The following is a 25132-nucleotide window of genomic DNA, read 5'->3' on the forward strand; positions in this document are numbered from 1 at the left end:
GCAGGAAGGATGGGATTTATGAAAAAGTGGAATGGATAAAACTAGCCAGAAAAACGACGTATAGGGAACTGTTAACAGAGGGGCAAAGATCCGATGTCACCCCGTTTGTGGACCTAAATTAATGGGAGAGTCCATGGGATGTCTTGTGTAGGTCTACTTCAGTCATTATCTTCTTGCTGACAGTTTCAAAGAGCTCTTAATTTAACTTGAAGGGCAACCTGCTTATTTTCAGCTCCACGTTTTTATTCTGGGACTCCAAAGAGTAGCTTAGTATGATGCACAGTTTATAGAATTATCTTATACTAGGCCTTGTAGAAGGCCCTCAGTAAATCCTCTGTCTGAAACATATATATTATAGATATTACTGACTTTAATATTGGAACATTGAGTACCTCGCAGGGCCAAATTTTAGTTCAGTTCTTGTGTAATTTGGCAGATGACACTTTGTCATTCAGTAAGCCTGGAGAACTATTCCCGAGAACTACTTAAAAATGACAAGAAAACTGCAGGAGTGTTCAGGCTGTGTTGAAGAATAAAGGTCATACCAGATATTTTTGTTGTATATACTGTATTTCTGTGTTTGCACTTGCTTCAATAAATTACTATTCCCATTTCATGCACTGATATGCTGCCATGTGACAGCCTGATTAGATATTTGCATTAACATCCAGTTCAACAAGTGTACCTAATGAAGTGTCCATGAGTGCCCATATGAGAGAAAATAAGGAAAGGCGTAATAGGGGCACTTTCATCGGCTATAAGGCAGTGATTAGGAGTTTTGAGCCTCTTAAAGATTTTTTTTAAATCCGCAACATTCAGGATTCACTGCACACCTGGAAACCACCTAAGGCTGAGCCGCTGTTTCAAAATGAGGGGGGAGGTTAGTTAAAAAAAGTACACAAAATGCACTCAGATTAAAACAAACAAAAAAACTATGCATTTATGTTACTTGTAAAATAACACACAGTCAGTAAAATAAGTCTTAGCAAAGTCTGTCCACTGCGTGCCATATTTAACAGTGTGTGCTAAATATCCCAGCTTCTGATGACGTGCATTTACCGGCTCCTTAAGTACATGAAATCAAAATAAAGGACTTATTTAACTGACAGTTTAAATAACACAACGTGTTTGATGACGTTTTATAATGTATAAACATCCTTCCAGAAAAGGTGTCAAAATGATTCGGTTTTAATAGAAATAAGTCAAAAGTAAAAATGTACTTACATTTATTTTTAATCATTGCATTTAAACACACACAGAGCTGTGGATAAGTAGTGGGGGGGATATATTAACCAGAGATTTTAACCGCAGCTTATATTTTCACAGTACACTGATTTTTCCGCCTTTTGAACACTGGTAAAATAATCTCTCAAACAGTTCACATAAGATAACTCCCAACCTGTCAAAGAGTTTGATTTACATGAGGTCGACTGTCCAGATGTGTCAAACGCACACACACAACTCTTAAGATTTTAAAGACTGTTTGTCCAGTGTCCTCACTTCTCCCAGCCTTTGCCTCCTGGCTGGGTGGGCAACCTGAGCCCCACGAGACTAGCCACCTCTTCTGGGCTGCGCTCTCCCTTGCCATGGTAAAGATTGTGCAGGACCAGGTGGTTTCTGGTGGAAGCTAGCAAACACAGGTATGTGTGTGAGGCATGGTGCGCTTCCTGCTTGGCACGGCAGTACCTTTCTCCAGTCACCTGTGAAAGGTTGAATATAAAAGAAACAAATGGATGACAAACAATAACATAATAAGAGTCGGGGACAGAAACTGTTCGTCTAGTGTTGTTTACAAAAAAAAGTCACCATAAAGAAAATACAGATGAAAAAAGTAGAAGGTACCCTGGAATCAGCATAGAAAATAGCCGCTTTATGATAAACAGGTATGCTTTCATCTGTGTGTGTCCCACCCCCTTTCAGGATTTCTAACAGCTGCATGGACAATATGCATTTAGTTTAGTCCCCACAGACCAGCAGCTATACATTATAATGCCTTGGGATGCCTTTAAAGGACGATAAAAGCAAAAGGACAAACAAGAGTTCCTCCCAGCTGTTTTGCTTCAGTGACTGCAGATTCAACCCCCATGTTAAGCCACACTCTCCCAACCATTAATAACACAGTGTATGCCTGTACGGCTAAATAGAGATACAGAATCGCTTAGATGGAGACAACGTCGTCTGGACTGACTGCTTTAATGAAGCGAGTAGTTTCAGCAGCTTTGGTTCCAATTAACTTAAATGCAAAATTATATGAATATCAGTACATATATATTTGGTTTAAAAAAACCCCACAAATATATTTAACTTACAGTTTTCCACGGAGTGAAAAACACTAACAATTTGAATCAACGACGATTTTGATGATTTTAAAGCGTCACCTTAGGCTAATTAGCTGCTAGCTAACGTTTGCGTGCCCTTCTGCTTCAGTCACCTTGCTTACAGCTTTTAAGCACGTGTCAAGTAGACAACAACCAATTTTCAGTGTCATGTTAGGCAACAGGTCTGTTAGCACTGCTGTAAACGGCTTAAATATGTCCTCTTAAGGCCAATCAAACGAAACGTAACGTTTTCATTCAATAGTTATCGGGCTAGCCAACGACTGCCATGCGAGCCCAGTGCAGCAGTAGTTAGCAACTGAGCTAACATCAGGTTTTACGCGCTTACTGGTATGCTTACCTTATTCTTGCGAAACTGGTCCATAACGTAGTTGTAAGCTAGTGACTTTTTGTAACTCGGTCCCTGAATTGCACGCAGTTCTTTCAGGATTCCGCGACACACTCGCAGCGGCGATGACAGCGCTGCCATCGTTGACCTATGTTGTGATTGTAGCGGCGCACGCCTGGAGCCAGGCATGCTAAATCACACACCGCACAGTCGATCTGTTACATATCGACCACAAGGCGGCGATAAAGTTACACCGGTCCTCCTAAGTTGACTGCGTGATGGTTTCCTCCTTGCCACTGGTTTTTACCCTGCAACAGCGAAAGGTAACTTGGACTGAATTTAAAACACGCACGTTGGTCGCCTTGCTATGAGAAAATACATATGTAGGTATGCAGAGACGAGCTTATGTCCGGCACTGCTCGGTGTTTTCTTTATGAACTTTGCAGGATAAATAGAACTTTAACTCTTTATTGTCACACTGTGTACAATAGTATAACGAAATTGTCCCACATCGGTGCTTAAAGAAAAAGCAAGCATTAATCATAATAAATAACAGAAATGAGATATACAGAATGTGCACAGATAAAAATAAATATGAGACCAGGTCAGGTATCTACATTGGTTAGGGCTATTGCTCTGTTGTATATAGTGAAAACATAGAGTTGACTGTGTTTTACTGTATTTCCACAGATACCTGAAACTCTGTAAACGGTCATCACAGATCTGATCTTAACATGTCCATCAAAGTCTGGCCTATGGACAGAAAAACTGCAGTAACTGCTTGTCCTCTGCCACATTTTGAACCTCTTTCACATGCATTCCACCTCCAGCTTCATTGCAAGGTAATTATTCACCTGTAATTTGGTAATATGGACCAGAAGGCTTTTGATGTTTTTGTCCACCATCGGTTTATAACGGTGCTTCATCACGCAGGAACCCTTTCAGAGAAAAGCAAATTTGATCTGTAAGACTGAGCACTGAACTGTTCTGTAAGTGGATTACAGTAATGCCATGCCGTTGGGAGGCATGCTGCAAAACCGAGGCAGAGAAAGTGTCCTCACAGGTTCTGACATCAAAGGTTTGGATGACCTGAAGTCAGGTCACGGGTCCCCGTGCTGCACGTTCCCATGGCGCTCCCAGTGCTTCCAGTTTACTTGCTCGTGTATTGATGATTGACTCTAGGGGGAGCCAGTCTCTTATCAGTTTCACACACCGGTTTGGTTCCTCGACATTTGTTGGAAGGCACCCCCTCTCCTCCTCCTCCTCCTCTTCCTCCTCCTCCTCCACCTCCTCATGTCTCTCTCCCTCTCTCTCTCTCACTCTCACACTCTTTCAATGAATACTAATGCAGTTAGTGGGCCCACCTCCCATCCTCCCATCTTTTTCGCAGGAATGGGCGGGAGAGGGGAGACAGAGCAATTCCAGCTCAGTATTCTTCCTCATGAGGTAGGCAGTGCTTGACTAGCAGCAACCCCAATGCCTTTTTTCCTCCCACTGAGCAATATTGGTGATACTGTGCGTTGCCACTGCAACAATGTCTAACCTGTGTGAGTGGCGTGTGATTTCTGACCAGAGTTGAGAGAGAGGACGTCTGTGCCTGCTGCTTTTTTTCTTTTTCTATTACCCCCTCCTTTTTTTGTCATCTGGATGGGAAGTCTTTTTTGGGAGGAGAGAAAGAAGAAAGCAGAAGGCAGCCGGGGAAGGGGAACAACTGGCAACAGCCAATCCCCCCTTCCACACACAGACTGGAGACAACGGAGGCCACTGGAGTATTTGCTTTTATCTTTCGTTTTTTGTTCTTTTTTTTCCTCATCGCGCTGCTGGGAGGTGCTTTACCTTTCCATTTGCTCGCTCTCTCGGTCCTCTGTCTTCTTATCTATTTCGCCATTTACCTGGTCAACAATTTCTTCTGTTTATGAGCGAGACAAGGAGGGAGAGAGAGGCAGAGGGACAGAGAAAAAGAGGACGGGGATTTTTTTTTTTTGGCCCCTTTTATCCTCTTTTTTCTCCCCCTCCTCCCCTTCATTCATTCTTTCCTGCTTTCCTCTCCATTCTTATCACTTCCAGCCTTTTCTATCCCTGTGCAGCCCACGCTCTCTCCTTCCTCCACCTCCCCCCTTTTTCCTCCTCCCCCAACCCCACCACTCCAGTCACTGTCCACCCGTAACTTTGGCTACTTTTTGACTCCACCTGTTCTTTTTTTTATTTTTTTATTTCTTCGCTTTAAAAAGCTCCAGTAGAGTCATTTTAATTGGCTTGCTTGTATTTTCTATTTATGCCTTTTTCACTTTTGTACCTTTTTCCTATTTTCCCCCCTTCTCTTTTTTCCTCCCACCATCCTATGCATCTTTTTTGGCCGATTCTTAATTCTAACCATAGGTAGGTCTACTTAGTGTTTAGTGTCTGTCTCAAAGTCTTTTGTTCCTTTTTTCCTTCCGTGTGTGCAAGGTGTTTTGTGTATGGGTGCACACCTGACATGCACACACATGCACGCACGTACACACACACGCTCGCTGGCCTCCGATCTAGCTTGGGTACGGCTCCCCTCCCATCCAGCTCTCAGCTGATTCTTGCCTCATGCCATGTCCTCTCTACGTCACCCCCCCCTCACTTCCATCTGTGTTTTCAGACTTGGTTTTTTTGTGTGCGAGTGTATTCTTCTCAATCAGGACCACAGTGACTCATCAAGCAAGCACCTTCTCCGGTCGTCATCATGGAGACGCGTCTTGATCGTCTTGTCATTTTCATGTTGTTGCACAAAAAGTCTGTTCTTCCATTAAAACATCTAAAACGCCCCCCCCTCCCCTTTTTAATCCGCACACACGTACACGACGTCCTTCCTCACACCCTCACGTGATTATTCATTTATTTATTTTTTTAGCAGTCGTGCACATTGACAGACACCCAAACTCCACATCTGTTCGTTAGAGGAAATGCCTGCTGGCAAACCAAGTTTTTGCTGGCTTCATGTGTATCAGGTGAAGGTCAAACTGAGCAAAAGGTCCGATTCAAGAGCGGCAGACGCACTGTTTGTGTCAAAGTACAATTCAAAGTCCATTCTGTCGGGGTGTCATCTGTGCTTATACGGTGCTCTGCCTCCCTTTTTTTTGCTGCCCTCTTTTCCTCTCTCTCCTCCCTCTCTCTCGCTCTCTCTGTCTCATATCTTTCTGAACTGACTCTCATTTCTGCAGACAGACACACACAAGCACTCAAAGAGAATGGACTAAAAAAACAAAAAGCCTGGCTTTATCATCCAGAGGATTTTTTTTCCCTTTTTTTCCTCCGCCATAATTTTCACTTTTTTCCACTCACCTGGCTTCATTCACCTCTCCGTACATCCTTTTTCCCCCCTCTCCATCACCCCCACCCTCTCTGACTCCATCCACTTATTTATTCGTACGTTGTTCTGTTGTTGCTGTTTTTTCATTTGCCGTGTAAAGAAAAATAATATGTATATACATATATGTATTCATGTCCTGCCACTCACACCTCATTGACTTGCTTGCATCAGACTTGCTAGTTATTTTGCACTGGGACTGTTTTGACTGTTCACATTTACTGAAATAGAAAAGGCAGATTTTCCAGAAGTGATTTACAAAAAAAATAGAGGCTTTATTGTACTACGCTGGCTTAAAAGTGACGGAATAATTTGTGTGTGTGTGTGCCTGTGTGTGCTGTGCAAGCTACAGAGAGAGAGGTACAGAAATAGACAGATGCATAGCAAAGTAAAGAAAGTCACATAACTCATTTCTTTGTCCATCTTCTTCTTCTTCTTCTTTTTGTTTTGTATTTCCATTTTTTGTGCTGAAGGAGATTTAATGGCGCTCCTCTTCATTACACGAAGATGATGGGAAGTAGGACTTTCGAGCAACCACGATAAAGGCGTTCTGGATATAGATGTTTTCCTGTGGAATTACCCTTTAAATCCTGGATTAGATTCCAAATGACAAAAACAAAATAATTAAGAATTATCCAAAAAAAACAAACAATACAAACAAAAAAAACTGCTCTAAATTCTGGACTTTTTTGAGCTTTTTTTCTCTCTTTTTTAAATGGACTGAAGCTGATTTCAATATTTCTTTTTCAACTATTGAATCCTAATGGGATTTCACTATCGCGGATTAAAGACTCAAGCGACGTCTTTGTCAATTAGCTGATGTAATAGCTGTGATTCTCACAATTTCTCCATCCTTCCAAATCACATTTAACATTTCTCAGTGTTAAGGGTTAAATAGGTGAGTACGGACCCTTGAATACACCCATGCTCTTACATTTGCATGTCTTGGATGATTATGAATGGATGTAGATATTCATATGTATTTTCTGTGAGTGACCCACTGTTTTGCGTGTGTGTGTGTGAGGCTGATGGTGTGCAGACTCGTCCTGGATGTGTATGTACAGTAATAAGGGTGAGGTAGAATTTAAAAGGATACAGGCGGATTACCAGAGCTCAGTTATTTTCCTCACACTTCACCACCGTTTATCCTTTGTAGTATTTTCCCCTTTTCCAGTTAAAGTCTGTTTTAAAAAAAATAATTTTCTTATGTAAAATATAAATCCCCTTGATGCATAGTGTGGGATGATGTAAAAACAACAAAAAGAAAAACTTTACATGCTGAAATAACGTCCCATCTTTCACCCTGGGTTTTGCACCTCCACTCTTCTTTCTGCTCAAATCTGTTCAGTGCTGCTCCACGCTCTTCTTTAAAACAGCGTACGTTAGTGTGAGAGGAATATATACGTAGATCAATAAAGTAATCTACCTGAAGAGATGGACTGCGCTGTGCTTTTCTCGGCGAAATTATGTTTTTAATCTTCTGTTACTCCGATAAAATGCTTCGTGGTGGGAGAATGACACTAAATCTTATCTTGCGGTTGACAGTGGCCGGAATAAAATTTGACTCTGTGTCTGCAGCAAAATGCACTTTCACACCGACTCTCTCCCTCACACACACACACACACACACACACACACACACACACACACACACGCAGACTTTGTCCATCTGTCCATCGTCAGTGCAATCCTATCTGACCTGTTTTCTCTCATGAACTTTCCTGTCATTTGGCTGTCAGAGGTTTTGTATTTATTCCACATGTGTGTATGTACATGTGTGCACACCTCACTCAGTCAAGGTTAAGGCTTCGTACCTGTGAAACACACCTGGGATCTGCTCTCATAACCCAGGACGATTACCTATTCTGCTTGGTGCTGAAACACATGTGACCTCAGTAGCTTAGCTGCAGATGGGCACTTAAGCTCAGGTAGTCTGTCAAAGCTGTCACAGCCACCACGCTGCAAAATGGACGTCTCTGGCGCGAGCTCTGCCTCTGACAAGTGGCTCGCTGCCGTCGTTGCTTTTGCTGTAACGTACCCCGAAACGGTGTTTAGAAACAGGTAGAAGCACACTTTCAGACGCACTGGTGTTGACCCGGCAATGTGTGGTTCAGGAAGGCAGTGATGTGAACGTTGTGTACGGCGATCAAAAACAGCTGATTTGAGCTGCGATTTTGAGAGGGAAGGCGGACCTCTACGAGCACAGCTGGATGGTGGATTGAGCAGTTGCTTGGAGCACGTTTACAGCTGAGCATCCTTTCTATTAAATATGGAGAACTATTCTTTTTTTGTCTGGATCATGATCATGAGTACTTTTACCTTAGACGTCTGCTGTTCCTTCAGATTATGGTTTAAAGAGACAATTCACACCTTATTTCTTTTCTGCTCTGCAGCACATTTTATCCATTTCCCAGTTTTGGAGATATCATAAGCAGCGCAAGCCTCATGTTGTGTCAACAGGATGCTTTCTTCTGTAGCGATAATGCTCGATGGATATTGACAGTGGAAAGAAAATAGGTCCTACATGAAAGTAATTGAAACCTGCTTTGTGGATTCCTTCGAGTAAGCAGGTCGTGATTAATATTTAGTTTTTTAAATGTAATTTCTGCAAACTTAGCCTCATTATGTTCAAGAGATGGAAAAACTGGGTAACTTACACCAAAACAATGGAGATGAATAAGTAGCACTAAAGGGCAGATGAAATTAGATTAGATTTCGAGGTGACTTGTCCATTTTAAGGTTCTCCCGAGGATCCTCGTTCATTGTCACCTATTTCGCTCGTTACCCGAACAGGTGTGTCTTAATGGTTGGTGGCTCTAGGACATTTTTCATGCATCCTGTCAAATTTTTGGTGTCTGAAACTGTGCGATGCCACAGGATCTATGTGGGGAAAAAAAGTCTGCAGAACATCTTGAATCAGAGCTTAAGAGATTTCACAGGCAGCGTGTTTGCAGTCATCATTTATAAACAGGCCAGGAGAGGAGACAGCAGGGGCTAAGGAGATTCATAATCCTATCCCCTCTTCCCACTGATTCTCTGTCTCTCTCTCTCCCCCATGTGCTTGCTTAATGAGACAACAATGCAACTCCTGCGTCTGGCTCCAAGCGCCGCATCTGCCTCAACGAAGCCAGCAATAACAGCGTTTAGATACGTTACAATCCAGCTAACTTCCGCATGCGTGCCATCTAGGGATTTACAGCATCACGGAGCACCGCTTGCATGTTACCGGGTGCTTCAGAAGTCAGAACCTAAAAACGTGCAGAGACGATTTTTGATTTTTGCGTTACAAGCTAAAAAAAATAAAAATAAAAATAAATCTTGGATTCACACGAGTGTGATTCTGCAGCACGGCACCTCACCTCATCCATCTTCTGGGTATAAATGAGGGAATCAGTCTGCGGAGCTCCATCTAAAGCTCGTAACACTCTGCGGCGCGTGCGTCTGAATCCCGAGAGCGAGCGGGAAGACTATGTGGGACGACTTAAAAAGCACATCTCAATTTTATTGGCAGTATATTCACTTCAAGGGAGCGGAATATGGGTCATGATCTGATATAAAAAGGCTACTCAATAATTCATCGGGGCTGATTAAGAGGACTTGTATCGACACAGACGCCGTCCAACGAGAAGGAGAGGGTGTACACAAAGTGCACGGAAGAGCATTTAGGCGACTTTGTAGGATTAGTCTAAGCTCAGAAACAAGCTATAGTAGAATAAAAAAGCCAGAGAGGTTCATGTGTACACCTTCTTTGATGTCTTAATCTGCTATACGTTCTTGCCTTCTGTGGCATGCATGCAATGTGTGTGCTTTAACGGCGAGCGTACATGTTGTCAGAGTTTGTGCGAGGCCCATCAATCTATTAAATATGAAAAGTACAATCTGTTACCCCGCAGAGACTGGTTCATTATTCATCGACATATTTCAATTAATCATTTATTTACCTAAAGTATGGCTCGCCCCCCCTCACACACACACACATATGCAATTTGGACACTCATATGGACTCCTGATGTATGAGTTATGTATAAGAGGATTAACAGAAGCTGTTTCTTCTTATTCCTGCGATGCTGCACATACTGTAGTTTGAGGGTGTTGTTAGGGATGTAGGAGAAGACATTTTTTGTACTACAGTGGATTTGGAGGAAATGTGTTATTTAAAATATTAGGGATCAGAGAGCAAACACGCACACTGTTTGCTGAAGATGAGCTGAGAGATGCATTCAAACAGGTTTTCTTTCAAAGCTGAGAGTTATGTCCAGATGTGCGCATGAGCACGGCAGCTCTTGCATTTTAAGTTCCCCTCATTTAATCGGGTTTATTGATTCTAAGGGGAGCGGGTCAGAGGTCGACCAGGCGTAGCAAGGCTTTATTAGAGTCTAACTGAGTGTGACCTGCTTCTAACCCGCTGTCCTCCCTTTTCCCCTCTGCAATAACAGACTGGCGGTCGTCGGGAAGACGAGCGACTCCAAACGTCTTTCCAGAGGAACAGAAGTGAAGCTGCTCCTGTGGAGTACAATTACCTCGAAATTGCTGCTTTACCCCCTTGACCCGACGAGGATTTTACCTAAAACCGCTGTGAGTTCCCGGTGCCAGCTCCTTGTCACACAGTCACTGCTGAAGGGATTAGGATGCGGAGGGGGGGCGGAGATAAATGCTCAGCATCGGCGCCTTGATTTTTAATCTTACCCATCCATTCACGAACATCTGTATTTACTTCAGCAAACCCCACACACCTAATGAGGTGTCCTGCTAGAGAGTAAAACACATTTGTTTGATTAAGTGCAGCTGGTTTAGCCAAAGACAAACCTGCTGGTAGAATGACACCTGAAAATAATGAAGGGCTACTTTATTGTCCGGTTGTGAGTTAATTAAACTCGTCTTTCTGTTAACCGGCTAATGACTTTGTCATGTGGTATCAATCCAGGTGATTAGTTATGTCAATCACAGGGAGAAATTCTTTTCCTTTAACGTGAAGCGCTGTTTATCCGTCCAGACCTTTGTCCTTTTCTGGAATTAAATGGCACTCACCTCACGTTTGCCACGCAAATACATTTAAAAAACTTCATGCAGCTTTTTCAGAAATCACAAAATCCACAAACCTGGACGTGAGCGGTTTCATGTGGGGACTATTTTCTTTCCAGTCAGCACACCTGCCAAACATCACTGTGCAGGAGGAAGTGTGCTTCTACCTGTGAGTAGAGGCTCGTGCTTGTGACAGCGGGACAGGATGTAAACATTAATGGTGTGTCCCCCCCCTCAGCTGAGCCGTGATGTCAGCTAGCTGCACTCCTCTGCTGGTTAGCAGATGTAGATGCAGACACATGAATGCAAAGAAAGTTCTTACGTGAAGCTGTTCACAACAAGATCTGGGGATTTCTGTTTTTCTGGACAGAGGACAGTATCTGCAGAACAGAGCAGCTCACACCAAAACCATCTAGATAGATAAAAGATAGTGTAGCACTACTGTAAATATATGCAAACTTGATTTTGGGGTGAAAGTCGTTTTTAATGTGGCGTTTATTTGTCCACAAGAAAAGGTTTCGGTGCTCCTCAGATCTGATTCAGTTTAATTTAATTGTGTAATTTTTCCACAGGGATAACATTTGTAATCATTTCCTGTCACTTCCCGCTCTATTCCAATTTTTCGACCGCTCTGCATCATCATGGCCTGGTGTGAGAGGCAAAATGATCACGGGAAACCCTTGAGGGGGAGACTGTCATCACCCTCAGGGACAAGCTGTGATAACAGAGAATGCAGCACTGTTTATGTACAGTCAGGAAAAAGAGCTCAAAATTAGGATTTTTTTAACAGCAGCCGCTCACATTCAATAATCACTTTGTCTTTTCTCTCATGTTGACTTTAGTTCGGCCTCCCTCAGTCTGAGGCTATGAGAGGGAGAGAGGAGTCCCAGGCCGCACCATCATGCTACTTCTGAGACGCTGGGATGAGACTTTGGCTGGCAAAACACAAGGTAAGACAATATTGATGCATGGGGCCTCTTTACAGGTGGAGCTCTTCTTAGTTTTCTGGTGTTGTCCCCGCAGAGAACCGCTGAAACAAACCATCTTATCTCGGCTGTGTGCGCCTCTCCTAACGCTCAGTGATGGATGTTCTTAAACTTCCGTAGTGTGTGTGTTTTTTTTATTGCTTTGTATCTTATGCCAGGTTTGCTTGCGGGTCAGGATAATGGTTCAAGGTGGAGCTTGCAGATGAATGGTTTAATCCTTGGTTTTTAGCACAGTGTGCACTTTGATCAGTGGCACGCGTCAGCACGTGGTCGTTCAACCCGACCCCGCCCACCTCGATCGACTATCGGCCTCGTTTACACTCCACAGGCATTGATCGGGCAATTAAAGGATTTGTTGAATTCGTTTATTTGTTTTTGTCGTTTGTGTGTGTGTCAGCTGTTCTCATGTTTTCATGTGTGTGGACGACAGAGAGAAAGATGAAAGAAGACGTCGTTCCCACTCTCACCCAGGACCAGATTACACAGAGCAAATGTTTTTACCACCCGGGGCAATGAGAGGTCATCATCATATCAGCGGATTTCATCATTTTCTCATCCATTACTCCTCAGTAACTTTTTCTCTCTATTTCTTCTTCTCCCTCTTCGTCTCTCTCATCTCATGCACTGTTAATCAGCTGTGACGTTAGGAGACTGAGCCTTGGTGCAAATTTAGTCTCCTCTTTTTGTGGTGGGATGGAGTGTGTGCACACTGTGTGAGCACACTACAAACGGCACCATTACACAGGCACTCCTCTACACCTTTAACCTGCTGCCTTTTAGCCAGCAGCAGAGCAACGGCGTGGCTTTGTAACCAAGAGCTTTAGCTTTAGCCTCGGCCCTTTAAGCATCAAGTCGCTTATCTGCTTCGGCTAATGCCACACAGATATATTAACAGCGATGATGCATCTAATTAACAACAACGCCCCGCTGTTTCTGATTAAACAAAAATATAGCATTCACACGTACACTGGCAGATTATTAGTCTGCTGGGCTTATTATTCGAGCGCGCCGTGCTTCCTGCTCTTACATAAACTGTTTAGAAAAAAAAGGCTCTGGCTGGAATAATGGCCTAAATGAGGACATATTAGAATAATAATGTCTCATGAGTTTTTTAAAAGCTTTATCTCCAACCTTTGTATACCTAACCTAAATGGGATTCTGGCCCCTCGTTATATCAGCGCCGTTCAGCGCCTCTAATTAAGTGCTGCATAGCTTTTCAATCATTTTTTCAGTCAAATCCAGTTAACAAGAGACTTTTTATTTAGACTCAGAGAGCCCACGTCACCAGTCATAAATGAAAGCCGCAGTCTTTGACGTGTTAAATGCAATTTGAACATTTTTAGGGTCAGCCTTCTTCTCTCTCTGCTAATGTACGGAGTGCAGTTAAAGGTAGATTTCGGCGTTGAGGTGTAACAGTAAGATAAACGTTGCCTTTCTCCTGTAATCCTGGTGTTGCTGTTGCTGAACAGGCCATTATTGCGATCGCCTTATTTTTGCTGATAATATTTTTTTTCAACCTCTCTCTGTGTCTTTTCTAAATTGGAAGAAATTCAAGAGGCTGGGAGTTAGGAAGCTTCTGATAAAGAGAAGCACTCATAAAAAGAGACAATAGGAGGAAGAGAAGAGGGTGGTTGTTTCTGGGGATGTGGAGTAGAAGATAGAAAAGAGCGCAGCTGTTTTTATTTTTTTTCAGGGAGACAATGATATCTGATGCGCCTGTGTTGCTGTCTATTTTGTTTTTTCACCTCATGTGAAATTACACAGCAGTGCGTGTGGGCATCTCATTGCATCAACAGCTCACGCTGGCACGTTTCCCTTTGTAATGAATGACGATCACATTGTTAGTTTAAAGCGTCACTGATGCTCAGTCGGCTTGCAGTCGAGTAAACTTGGAAGCTACAGAAACCCAGTCATGCAGGATAAATGTCTCAGGTGTTTAGCTGTCTCACAGTAATGCGATGCTACATATATTAGCATTAATTAAAATTTGACCGCAAGATCACATACATGCTTGACCTTAAAACACGGCAAAGATCCATGCGGTGGAATCGATTGCTTTGAGAAACAGCAGATCAATGCGGCTTCACTCATCCTTGTCTCCAGCGGTGGAGCGGTAGCATAAGTCACCTGGAAAACGGCCTGCGGATCCAGTCATTAGCTGCTGCACATCCAACATTTGCTTTGGTGGCATCTGTTATTTTCTGGCACGTCCTCAGATGCTGCTGTGGGGAGGCTTCAGGTGCTGTCAGTGTTTGTGCTCCAATTTTTTGGACTGAACAAGTGCTGAAACTGTTAGTCGATGTACAAGATTTGAATCTGTGACAAATGATTAATTGTTTACATGATTTTCAGTGTCAACATATAGCACAGCTGCTTTTTCTGTTTTACATAACTGCAAATTAAGTAATTCAGGCTGCTAAGTGTGAAAAGCTAACAATCTGATGATGTCGTCCTGTGATTTGTGTGGGCATGGGCAGATTTCTGATTTTTATAGACTAAAATAAAGAGGTCAAAGTCTATCCTACTTGAATTGGCTCAGGTGATTTGGCTATGACTCCCAGCTAATTCAGGCCAAATCAGTAGGATTGACATTGTTTTCATGCCCCAGCTTCATTTATTTTCTTTAATGTCGTGCAGTGTGTTAATTCATTATTTTATACTTGTTTGAGTTTGTTTCCCTTAAAGAAAGCAGGAACATAAAAGACTGTACATAGAAGATGGATGGAAATGTGACCCGAACCTTACAATAGCTTTTGATACCAAAATTCTAAAAATGTGACAATGCTTTTTTTAAAAAATTGTAGTTTTGTAAGCAGCATCTTGTTTACTTGAAATATAAATTAGCTTTTTTTTTAGCTAGCTAAAATTGCTTTGGCTAAAATGTTTGCAATGGTTAGCACTTTATACATGCTTAAGCTTAAGCTAATTTAAATTAAGGCTACTTGGAAATATACTAACATTTCAGTCTGTGTCCTGTCAACAGAATAAAATGTTGACATTTTAAAGAAAGGTCTACCATTACCATGTCAATGATTTAAAATGACTTTTCTGGTTTCTTTGGCAAAGCAAACCTGTTTAGCAGAACAGTACGTTCAGGCCAGAAGCTACATGCTAAAGAAACAGAAAATACTTTTTAGCACAAAAGTTTATGCTTAAGCACATGAGATACAAATTGTGTAGTTCTCCTGGTGTTGATACTGACTAGGCTACTAAATTTCTGGTCCATTGGTTTGTTGACTACCGTTTTAGAGGCCCAAGTAATGCTAAAGCTAGCTAGCTAGTATGGTTAGCAAGGTGATTCCTACTTAATTTGGCTAGCATAAAAAAAAAAAGGCTTAAAACAATAGTGACACCTTAGTGTGTTTTTAGTATAAATAGTGAACAAGACAGTGAGGGCCACATTTACTAAATGCTGAAAAATAGTGTGTCAACGCAATCCCCAAATAGCGCTCATAGGTGTGGTTAGTGTTATGAGCGGTTTACAAAAGTGTGTTGCTTTGTAAACACAGGTGCAGTCAGATCATTTTGATATCAAACAATTCACTGTCTTTTTTCCTATATTTTATAATTGTCTGTGAAGATTTTTATTAATATTAATATTATGCTGTAATCCTGTCTTTCCTACCTCTCACATGTGCATATGTGTCCACGTTTCCTCAAGTTTTAACTGTAAGCTTGGACAGGTATGTGACCAGTGCTCTGTAAGAGCAGCTGTGCGCTCCGTTTTCAGCTGACTTGTTGTTTCACCTAGAGGTTGTGTTGTAGGAGCGTGTGACTCATTTGTTTCGGCGTGTGAATGCCACAGGTCAGCATCTTTATGCGGCCATAGACAGGAAACGCTTGTGCTCGTGCTTTGAGGAGTGACGTGTGGGTGACAAAAGGTGATTGCAGCTGAAAGATGAAACACACAATCATTTGTATACTGCAGATTGACAGGGCAGTGAGACAGGGAAATTCATATATTTCCAGGGTTTAAAATGAAAGGGGGAAAAAACCTCTTTGCTCTTAGAACATGTAATGACTGAATCTGGGTTTTACACGACTTTATCCAACTTGGTGTCATCCCTGATTTAAAGGCAGCCACCAGGATCCTGCTTTAATTTGGAATAATAACACCTATGTCCTAGTGTGTGATTAATCTGATACTAAGAGATCTGATTAATGTGCTGTTGTGCAGGAGCTGCAACTAAGTAACGCTATTTAAACTTCTTTTTCTTTCTCCCAGCTCCACTAAGCACTGTTTTTCTTCCCCATTATCAAAGCTGTGCCAGACAATAAATCAGTGTATACCAGAAAAGAGATTACTTTGCCCAATGCAAGAGAAAGTAGTGCCCCCCTGCCATGAGACTGGATGGAGGTGCGTCATCATCATCATCTAAGCTGTGCACAAACACACAGACACACAAAAAAAATCTCTAAAAGCCTGTTTGTGATGTTGCAAAGATGAAATGGTCAAGCACGGGCAGTGACCCTCAACCATACCTGAATGCACTCGCTTCTGCAAGTTGAACCCGAATGCACGGCGCTGTCTCGCAGCCCCGCTGCTGTTGAAATGTCATCGGTAATGCTCACCGCGCTTCAGTGGGCTCACTAAAGCAAAGCAAACTCCACAGCATTTTCTACTCTGCCTCTCGCCTCCGAGGCTCTCAGCCTCAGCCTCAAAGCCACCTGCAGCTTTTTTCGCCCTGACTGTGTTTGCCAGAAGGTAATATTAAAAGTTATTGATTGGGTTGTGTTTAAAGAAAAATACCCAGTAGGAGTTTAGCAGAAAAAGACCCGATAGGGAGCTAATGCCTCCCTCAGGGACATCATCCACATACTGTCAAAACCCGTGATGTGTGGCAACCGGGATGCAGAGCAAGGGAGGGGGAAGTGTGGAGAGGGGCAATCTGTGTCATATAGAACAACCAGATGCTGTAGTGCTTCCAACCAGGCGCACAGACAAAAGGGAGCGTGTGAGAGAGGCGATTGCGATGTGCGCTTTGTACAGAATACAAAGATAATAGTTTTGTCAAAGTCTGGCTGATTAAACTGAATGGACCTGAAGACGGTGCAGCTCTCATGCAGCCATTTAACTCCTTCTTTGTGTTTAGTCGATTGTTCCTGTTTGCATCTCACATTGATTTGTGAAAGCCGGGACCAGAGTTTCAGAGCTACTGATAACGATGTAAGTGTAGGATTGTTGTAAAAAACCTGGCCAGTATTTCTTTGCACGAGAGAGCCGATTGATTAATTGCCGATCATGCCACAGAGAAGACAGTGCAAAAAAAAATACAAGTTGATCCATAGAAATTTTTCAGTTGCACTTTCATTTGATCTAAATATCCATTTAAACATGTTGCATGTTCAATATTGCTAAAAGGTACTGTCACACAGCTTAGTGTTTAATTGGATTGAACTGTTTGTCATCTAATCACTGCATTTGGAGGATGTTAGGCTTTTTAATTTGTAGCAATAAATAAACCATTGTCCAGGTTTGTGACAATGCAAAAAGGTCTATAGTTGAAGCTTTTGCAGACCTTAACAAATTGTTTGATTGAGAGCTGTTACTTGAAACGATACACACTTCTTTCAAGAAGGAAATCCACCATAAAGTTTGGCTGTTCTCAGCTGTGTTTTAAACAAGTAGAAACAAAGGGGGTTTAAAGGAAAGCATAGGGGTAGTTGGAAGAGCACCAGTGGAAATGAACTGTCGAAAATGCACAAAAACCAAATGTGCAGCACAGGAGCTAGTGTTTGTGACAGAACTGCAAGAAATGGACTTAATGAAGAGGGATTTACATAAAGACAAACCAAACAAAAACCAGCACTCACACCTACACAAGAGAACACAGTGGGCTAAAGAGACGCGTTACTGCACTGTGGATGACTGGATAAAAGTGATGTTTAGTAATAAATCACAGGTCTGCGCTGGCACTGGATTTATAGTCCAGTGCTGGGGTTGAATGTCAGGCAAAGGACCAGGAGAGATTTCAGTCATTATCTCACCAGTAAATGCAAAGGTGTACAAACAAATTTTGGACATTTTGACTCCCTGAATTATTTTAGCTATGGAGACCAATACTGTTTTTTAGTATTTGTGATTTGAAGTTGGGGCCTTTAAAGGTAACGTGTGTAAAATAGATATCAGTTTTTTGCAAACTGCAGTCATTTGAATTCTGTTTCCTTATCTTTCTCAATTCAAATGTGCAATCCTAGCTACGGTAAGGCAAACAAATCTGACTGCCTTCCATCTGTAGTGAGTGTAGCCTGTCAGTCTGCTGTTTACCTCAGCTGTAATGTGTTTGTGTCTATTTACTCTGGATAGGGATAGGGAACTTTGTGAAAGGAGTCCGATAAAAGTTGATGAATCAGTGAAGCTCACATCTGTCAGACAACAGAAGCTGAGGGAGTTTTTTGTTGGTAAGCGCTGCTGTTTTTGCTGCTGTTAGCCTCTGTTAGCTGCTCTTAGCCAGTGTTCTTTAAAGTGGATCTAATATTGTTGGAGTGAATAAACTGCGTGCCATAGTCTCAAAGTGTGGTCACCTCTGGATTTAAAATAAGAGTGTGAAATAGTTAAAGATGATCAGAGAGGCTGACTGCTGTTATAAATTCTCTGTAGCTCTGCTATAAACACAAGAGCATGGCCATCAAATCAAATCAAATCAAAGTTTATTTCTATAGCACATTTTAAAAGACTAGTGTACATCAATGTGCTTCACAATAATACTGCAATGCGGGGAGAACAAGAAACAAATAGTACAATTGCAATTAAAAATTACAATTACATGGTGCAGTGCAGGCCGAGCGAAAGTCAAACTAATTTGCTTCAAAAGCTAAGTTTTTGAGCTAAGTTTAAGTACGATTTGAATGATTGAATAGATTCCAAGAGATTATTCCAGAGTCTTTGAGTGGCAATAGCAAAGGAACGGTCACCTCTGGCTTTTAAACGAGATCTTGGTTGCATTAGGAGCAGTTGGCTGGAGGATCTTAGTGCTCTTTTTGGGTTATACAGGTCAAGGAGTTCAGTTAAGTAGCTAAGGGCCAAGTTATTTAAAATTTTAAAAGTGAGCAAAAGGATTTTAAAATCAATGCGATATTTGACGGGAAGCCAGTGTAAGTTAGCAAGGACAGGGGTGATGTGATCATGGCTTCTAGTGCCGGTTAGGAGGCGTGCTGCAGCATTTTGGACTAATTGCAAGTGGTGAAGGAGGGAGAGTTGGAGGCCCAGGTAAAGAAAATTGCAATAGTCCAATCTAAGTGATGAAGACATGAATAGGGCCATGTGGGGCTTTAGATGTTATTAATAAAATTTTGAAAATGAATTCTAAATTTCACCCGAAGCCAGTGATGGGAAGCAAGAATAGAGATGACGTCTGATAGCCGACTAGTTTTTGTTAGCAGGCTAGCTGCTGCGGCCTAATGAGAGATGGATGTATGAACGGATGGACGTCCATGCTGAAGATCTGTAGGTGGTGAGTTAGCACCATTAAGTGTTATGCACTACTTGCAAGAGAGTGACACTTGAGGATAGTGCTAGAAGTCAGTAGACTGTCAAAATTAATTTTAAGGCGAATCCAGATGTTGTTTTAAGGCCGGTTGTTTTGAAATAAATAAAATCATATTGTGGTTGACCTTGTTCTATTGGTGTTCACAGGCAGAATGACAAGTGTGTGTGTGTGTGTGTCGTTTATTTCTAATGCTGTTAGTAATGCATGACAACAGCCTGCCAATTAACTTACCATTAGCAGAGATGGGCTGTTGTTGGGTGATGGGACATTAAGGGAAAGATGAGGGGGCACAGAATGATCGAAATGACAGCGACTGGTAGAGATGGGCGATGGGGAGGGGACAGGAATATGTTTGGAGGTGTAAGTGGAGGGTGTAAGTGCGTTTGCATGTTGATGGGACAGGGTGTAAATAACAGCAGCATTAGAGGTGGATTGGGTGTGAAATTAAACCTCGGCCCAAAAATGTGCCACCTCGAAAGATGAGACAATTAGAACACGCTCGCACAGCCAGACCTTGATGATACCTCCATTAAAATGTGTACGTGTGAAATAATACCTGTGAGTAGGTTTAAGTTCTTCTACCCGGGACTTTAGAAAACATGTTTTTTTTTTCATTACAGATCTATTAAAAAACATAAAAAATAGTAGCTGACCAGCAGAAACTTATGTTCCAGATGTATTACATGCACATATATATTTAATAGTACTATAAAAATCAGTAGAGGGTAGAGAGGCTTTAAAGTGTCTCAGGCCAGGAGATCCATAGAATACATATTAATACTCAAACTAAGAACTTAAAACAACATTCAGGCTTCTTTTTTCTTATAGGGCTCTCATACAATGTAACCATGTTTAGGTCATAATCTGATATCGGTTACAGATATGGAGGTGGCTTGATGACTGACAGGTTTCCTCCCACATGGGCAAGCACTCTATGTAATTCTACATATTAATGATATGTTTGCTATACCACAAGAAAGGAGCACTTTCTTGCTGCTAAGTGGTGAGTTTGAGTGTGACAGCAGTCTTGCTGTCTGACATTATCTGTAACTGCTGCTCAAGTGTCTGACATCTATTATGAAGAAAGGAAACCCTCGGGGTGACCTAAAATAGTTCAGAAACAATCGAGATTTACAGTTCTGCGCATGTGTGCAGAGAGAAGTGAAACGTCTGAAAGGGCAGTCAGTCATTTTGATGGGATTTTATAGAAAAAAAGGCTATTGTTTTCATTATATAGATTAGTGTGTAATTGTGTCTTCCAACAAATTAATGGGTTCTCATAATCTTAAAATTATTCCGATAAAAACACATGCGAGTGGTCACCATTTTGTGGAAGCATCCATGTTCTGCCACCATATTGAACTCTCCCTTCTATGGAATCACGTTTCATGTACGTGGATACAGACCGGCCACATGCACTAAAATGCCAAAGGTGGAGGGGAAGAGAGGTCGCAATATATTTCAATTCGTAACCGCACCTTTAGACTCAAGGGTCATATCTATGTTTTATCATTTGAGAAGGAGTCTCCTTCACCGAAGAAATGAAATGTAACACAAGAGATTGTGCATAAACATGCGTATTTATTATTGCATATATTATTGCGATTACTGTCAACAGAGATGTGGCCCTGTCTCCGGACAGCTGACAGCTAGCTGACTAAATTAGAACAAGCTAGTTATGAGCAAATCTTATACCAGCTAATGTTAATTTTGTGTCCTAAAAATCATACTTTCCCTCTGATAAACAGTTTGATTACATTAACACGTGTGAGAGTTTATTTGCTAGTATCCAACAATCAGCTTTAAAGTTACATCAGCTTCAAAGACAGTGTCAATAATGCTAGCTAGCAGCAGCTAAGAGAAGTTAACAGTAGCTAAGTGATGCTAACACCGGCAAAAACAATAGTCTTAGTGACATAAAAGTTCAGGATATCCTCAACAACTCACCTCAGTATTCTATCGTTGGTTGGAAGTGAACTTCTTTGACTCTTTGTGTATCGGACTCCTTTCAGAAAGTTTTACAGCCTGGACGCTTCTCACCCGGCATTGACAGCTGAGGTAAACAGTGGATTGACAGCCTTCCACAAATAGGGAAAAATTCCTGGGTGGATCCAGTCCAAACAGTAGAAACACACCGCCCAGCTGCAGCTGTTATGGGTTTAAGTCTAAATGTTTTTGAGCTCTCTTGGGTGAATAAAACATGTTTGTCCTACAGCAGCCACCATAGCTAGGATTAAGCTCTTGAATTGCGAGGGGTAAGAAAGCAGAACTCGGCTGGCTGCAAACTACGACTTAACTGACATCTAGTGGCTAAAATTTTAAGCGCTGTAACTTTAAGAAGTGACTTTTTGCCGAGCCCTCATGATTCACAATGTTTTTCTTTCACTTAAAAGCGTGCGTCATGTATTAACTCGTATAATGACAAGAGTGAGATGCTTTTAAAATTGCTAGTTATAATCAAACAAATAACAGGTCTGTATTTTAACAGAATTGGCATCTACTTGTCTTTTTCTTTCTTTCTTGTTTTTTTTTGCTGAAAAAGGTCAGTTGTGTAATTTAAGAGGGAGTAGGCCTGTGTGCACGCTTGAACGGACTCAGTTGAGTGGCAAAGTTTTTATGTTCATTACTTAACAGAGAGGCTGCATATAAATGGATTATTTCAAAGTATGGCGTATGCATCGTTTAAAGTGATGCAGCCATCTTCCATGTGCTTGCGTTTACCTGTGTGAGCTGGGTCAATGCTCATGATAGTGCTTTTTTTGTGTGTGTGTGCGTGTGTGTGTGCACTTTTGGTGTTTGGATGTGAGCCAGAACTTTAAAACAGTCAATCAGCAAGAGTGACAAAAGAACAGAGAGGCACAGAAGGAAGCAACAACACATGCATACGGTGAAGCTCTGGAACATTTAGGCACTGGGACAGAAAAAAATAAAAAATGCAGGAATAAGTAATGTAGAGACACACTGTGCTTTTCTGTTTTCACTTCACTGCAGAATGAGCTCTTACTTTCCACTTATCTCACTCATGTAATCGCTTTCTTTCCCCTTTTCTGTCACTCACTGTTCTATCTCACTTCAGAACTCCTCTGCTCTCTCCGCATCATTTTTCTCATCTAATGCTCCATCTCTCTCTCTCTCTCTCTCTCTCTCTTTTCTGTCATGCTGTCTCTGCATTTATCTCTCCTTTCTCTCTCAAAGTTTTTTTTTTTTTTTAATTAAAATCTGTCTGTATCGAGGGATTCTGTTATGTGGTGATTTAAATGGAGGGCCTGACATAAACGTAACATTACTGTCAGACCAAAGCAAATTCCATCAGCCCTGCTTAAATTTGCAGTGCTGGCTGTTTTCCAAAAGGCTTTTTATTCTGCAGCCAATATCTATACCATCTCCTATCTATCTTCTGATACTCCTTTATGCTACCCTTTTTTTTCTTAAAGTTTTCTGTGTCAGGTCAAAGGCATGAATCATGAAGGGTAACTGTTAATGTACGTGCTGGACTTGGACTGACTCTGCAGTCTGTAAGTCCGATGCTGATGCTGATATTTGAAAGCAGGAATGTTATCGTGACATGAAAGGTTTAACTGTGATAGAAGCATGCGAGTGTTTCTGCTTTGGCTGTTTTTTTGTACATAAAATAAGAATCTTTTAGTCCCCTTCCTGCCCCAAACAATGCACGTAGTTCATTCCGTTTCTGATGTTCACTTAAAGTTCAGAAGTTGAACTTTAAGTGAACACATTGGTATGTGAAGTGGTTTTACGGCTAATCAGGGTTTTTCCATCTCTTGTATTCTCTTCTCCTGAACCCAGTCCTAAATGTTAGTAAAAATAAGCTCCATTTGATTAGCTGTTTAGTTTCCAAACTTTTTGTAGCTTATAGTAAAGTAACTTTTCTAAGTTTCCTCCCTCATAATCCTGACAGAGTTGATCAAGCACAGGCTTTTTACCATTTGCACTCTAAAGGGGGGTAGACACACAGGAAGAGATTAACAGCAAAGTGACAACAAGAGATGAGGGATTGCCAGTGAAATTCTTTGACTTACAGCAATCACTGCTACACAGGCATTAGTGATGGGAAGTCTAGTTTAGTCTACCTGTCTTATGCACAGTGACTGCTTGGATAGGCTATGCACCCTCTGCAACGCTGAACTGGGTAAGTGGAAGATGGATGGATTGACGAATTTATCCATGCAGTGGATTCCTGGGATGTCCGCTGGTCCCGAGTGTTGGGAAATGAGTGAATCCCTTGAACATGGTTACAGAACCATTATATTTTTCATTTGTTGCAAATTCCAACCTTTTCCAAAACCAAATTCTTCCGCCTCATGTGATGTGGTACAATCATATCAGAGTTTCTGTTGTCCCAAAGATAATGCGGGCGGTGGCGAGGGACTCAGGAGTTCTTGTTTTGTTCATCTGCACCAACATATAAATATTCCAGCAAAATTTTATAATTTATAATAGTAAATAATTCAATTATATATTTAAATTATAAATTATTTTGCAGAACGCTTGGCTATGGATTACAGATACCTACAGGTCCCAAAACCCCACTCAAGAGATCCAGCCGTCCACAGCGGTTTATTTCCGCAGCCTGTTTCACGGTCGTTGGTTGTGTCATGCACCAAAAGTGACGTCACTATTTCAAGAAGTTTAAACAAGAAGCAAGGGGAAGTTTAAGGAGTTTTTAGGAAAATTCTTGTCAGAAAAGTTGTTGCAGCATCGCCCTATGTGTCTAAACTCTGAGCTCCTAAAGACCGACATGGCCGTGCACTTGTGCAAAGTCTCCAGCGTGACTGAGTCAGCATAAACTAGATGTAACTGTTCCTTTGGCAGTCAAAACAAAAAGGATGTGATGCTGTCATGGAACTGCAAATCTGGCGCTAATATTAGCCGTATCAATATATCGATGAGGCTCGCATGCACAGAGACAGACCTGTAGAGCTTGTCATGCGCCCGCACTCTGTCACACTTGTACTGAGTTATGTGCCCACAGTGCCAGCCACCTTGCTGTGAGAAATGAGACACTTCACCTCCTCATGAGTGTTAGCACTCCCTCCTGTCCTCTCCTCTCCCCACCCGTCTTCCTCTTCGGTGAACTCGCCCTCCCCTGGTGGATGGGAGCCTGTGGTCGGGTCTCCATAAATCACAATGTTACCACCGGCACTATAAGGCTACTTTTTAATTAAAACTGTGAATCAGTCGGCCCTGATTATGAATTGTACTCTGCTGCCACTGAATAAAATATACAGGGCTCATTTGCTCTCCCCCTCTGACTCCTCTCCGTCTCTTTGTCTCATTCGGTCTGCTTCTCGCTCTCACTTTGCCTCTTGTTGCATGCTACTCAGAAATTGAGAGTGTCCACACAGCAAAAGCCACGGACACGCGCAGCCACTGAAGACTGTGACAGCATTGTGAAATAGTTGAGGAGCTTACTGGTTGCATAAACCTAATAACTCAATATGGAGGGTCTGGCGCCACTGGGGTCAACGCTATTATATCACAGAAACAGCCAGGAGGACAGAAACACCACCGAAGCTACTAGACCAGTGGGCCTTGTTTATCATATGATGCCACTCTTTTAGCTGTGCTGCAACAAGTGAGGTTAGTCGCTGTTGAGTTGGATGCTTCCATTAAAG

The 25132-nt window shown here is 41.9% G+C and overlaps 2 protein-coding genes across 6 annotated transcripts in view; one reads left to right on the forward strand and one right to left on the reverse strand.

Annotated features, from left to right (window-relative positions):
* Positions 1-921: 921 nt before the first annotated feature.
* Positions 922-2922, reverse strand: fmc1 (formation of mitochondrial complex V assembly factor 1 homolog). Its single transcript, XM_003443100.4, has 2 exons — positions 2677-2922; positions 922-1700 (listed from the first exon to the last, which is right to left on the reverse strand). The coding sequence occupies exons 1-2, from the start codon at positions 2851-2853 to the stop codon at positions 1497-1499; spliced, it is 381 nt and encodes a 126-aa protein (XP_003443148.2). The 5' UTR covers positions 2854-2922; the 3' UTR covers positions 922-1496.
* A 1072-nt stretch (positions 2923-3994) lies between these two features.
* The window catches only part of grin2ba (glutamate receptor, ionotropic, N-methyl D-aspartate 2B, genome duplicate a), a 136771-nt gene continuing 115633 nt past the window's right edge, over positions 3995-25132 (forward strand). Inside the window, exons 1-3 of one of the 5 annotated variants that reach the window (XM_019358152.2) lie at positions 3995-4110; positions 10438-10576; positions 11866-11973. In XM_019358152.2, the coding sequence (XP_019213697.1) occupies positions 11947-11973 (27 nt within the window). In that variant the 5' untranslated portion in view covers positions 3995-4110; positions 10438-10576; positions 11866-11946. The other 4 variants (XM_013270153.3, XM_025906790.1, XM_019358151.2 and 1 more) reach the window with 4 other exon arrangements.

This window comes from Oreochromis niloticus, linkage group LG4, assembly GCF_001858045.2.
Source record: "Oreochromis niloticus isolate F11D_XX linkage group LG4, O_niloticus_UMD_NMBU, whole genome shotgun sequence".
Lineage (NCBI taxonomy): Eukaryota > Metazoa > Chordata > Actinopteri > Cichliformes > Cichlidae > Oreochromis > Oreochromis niloticus.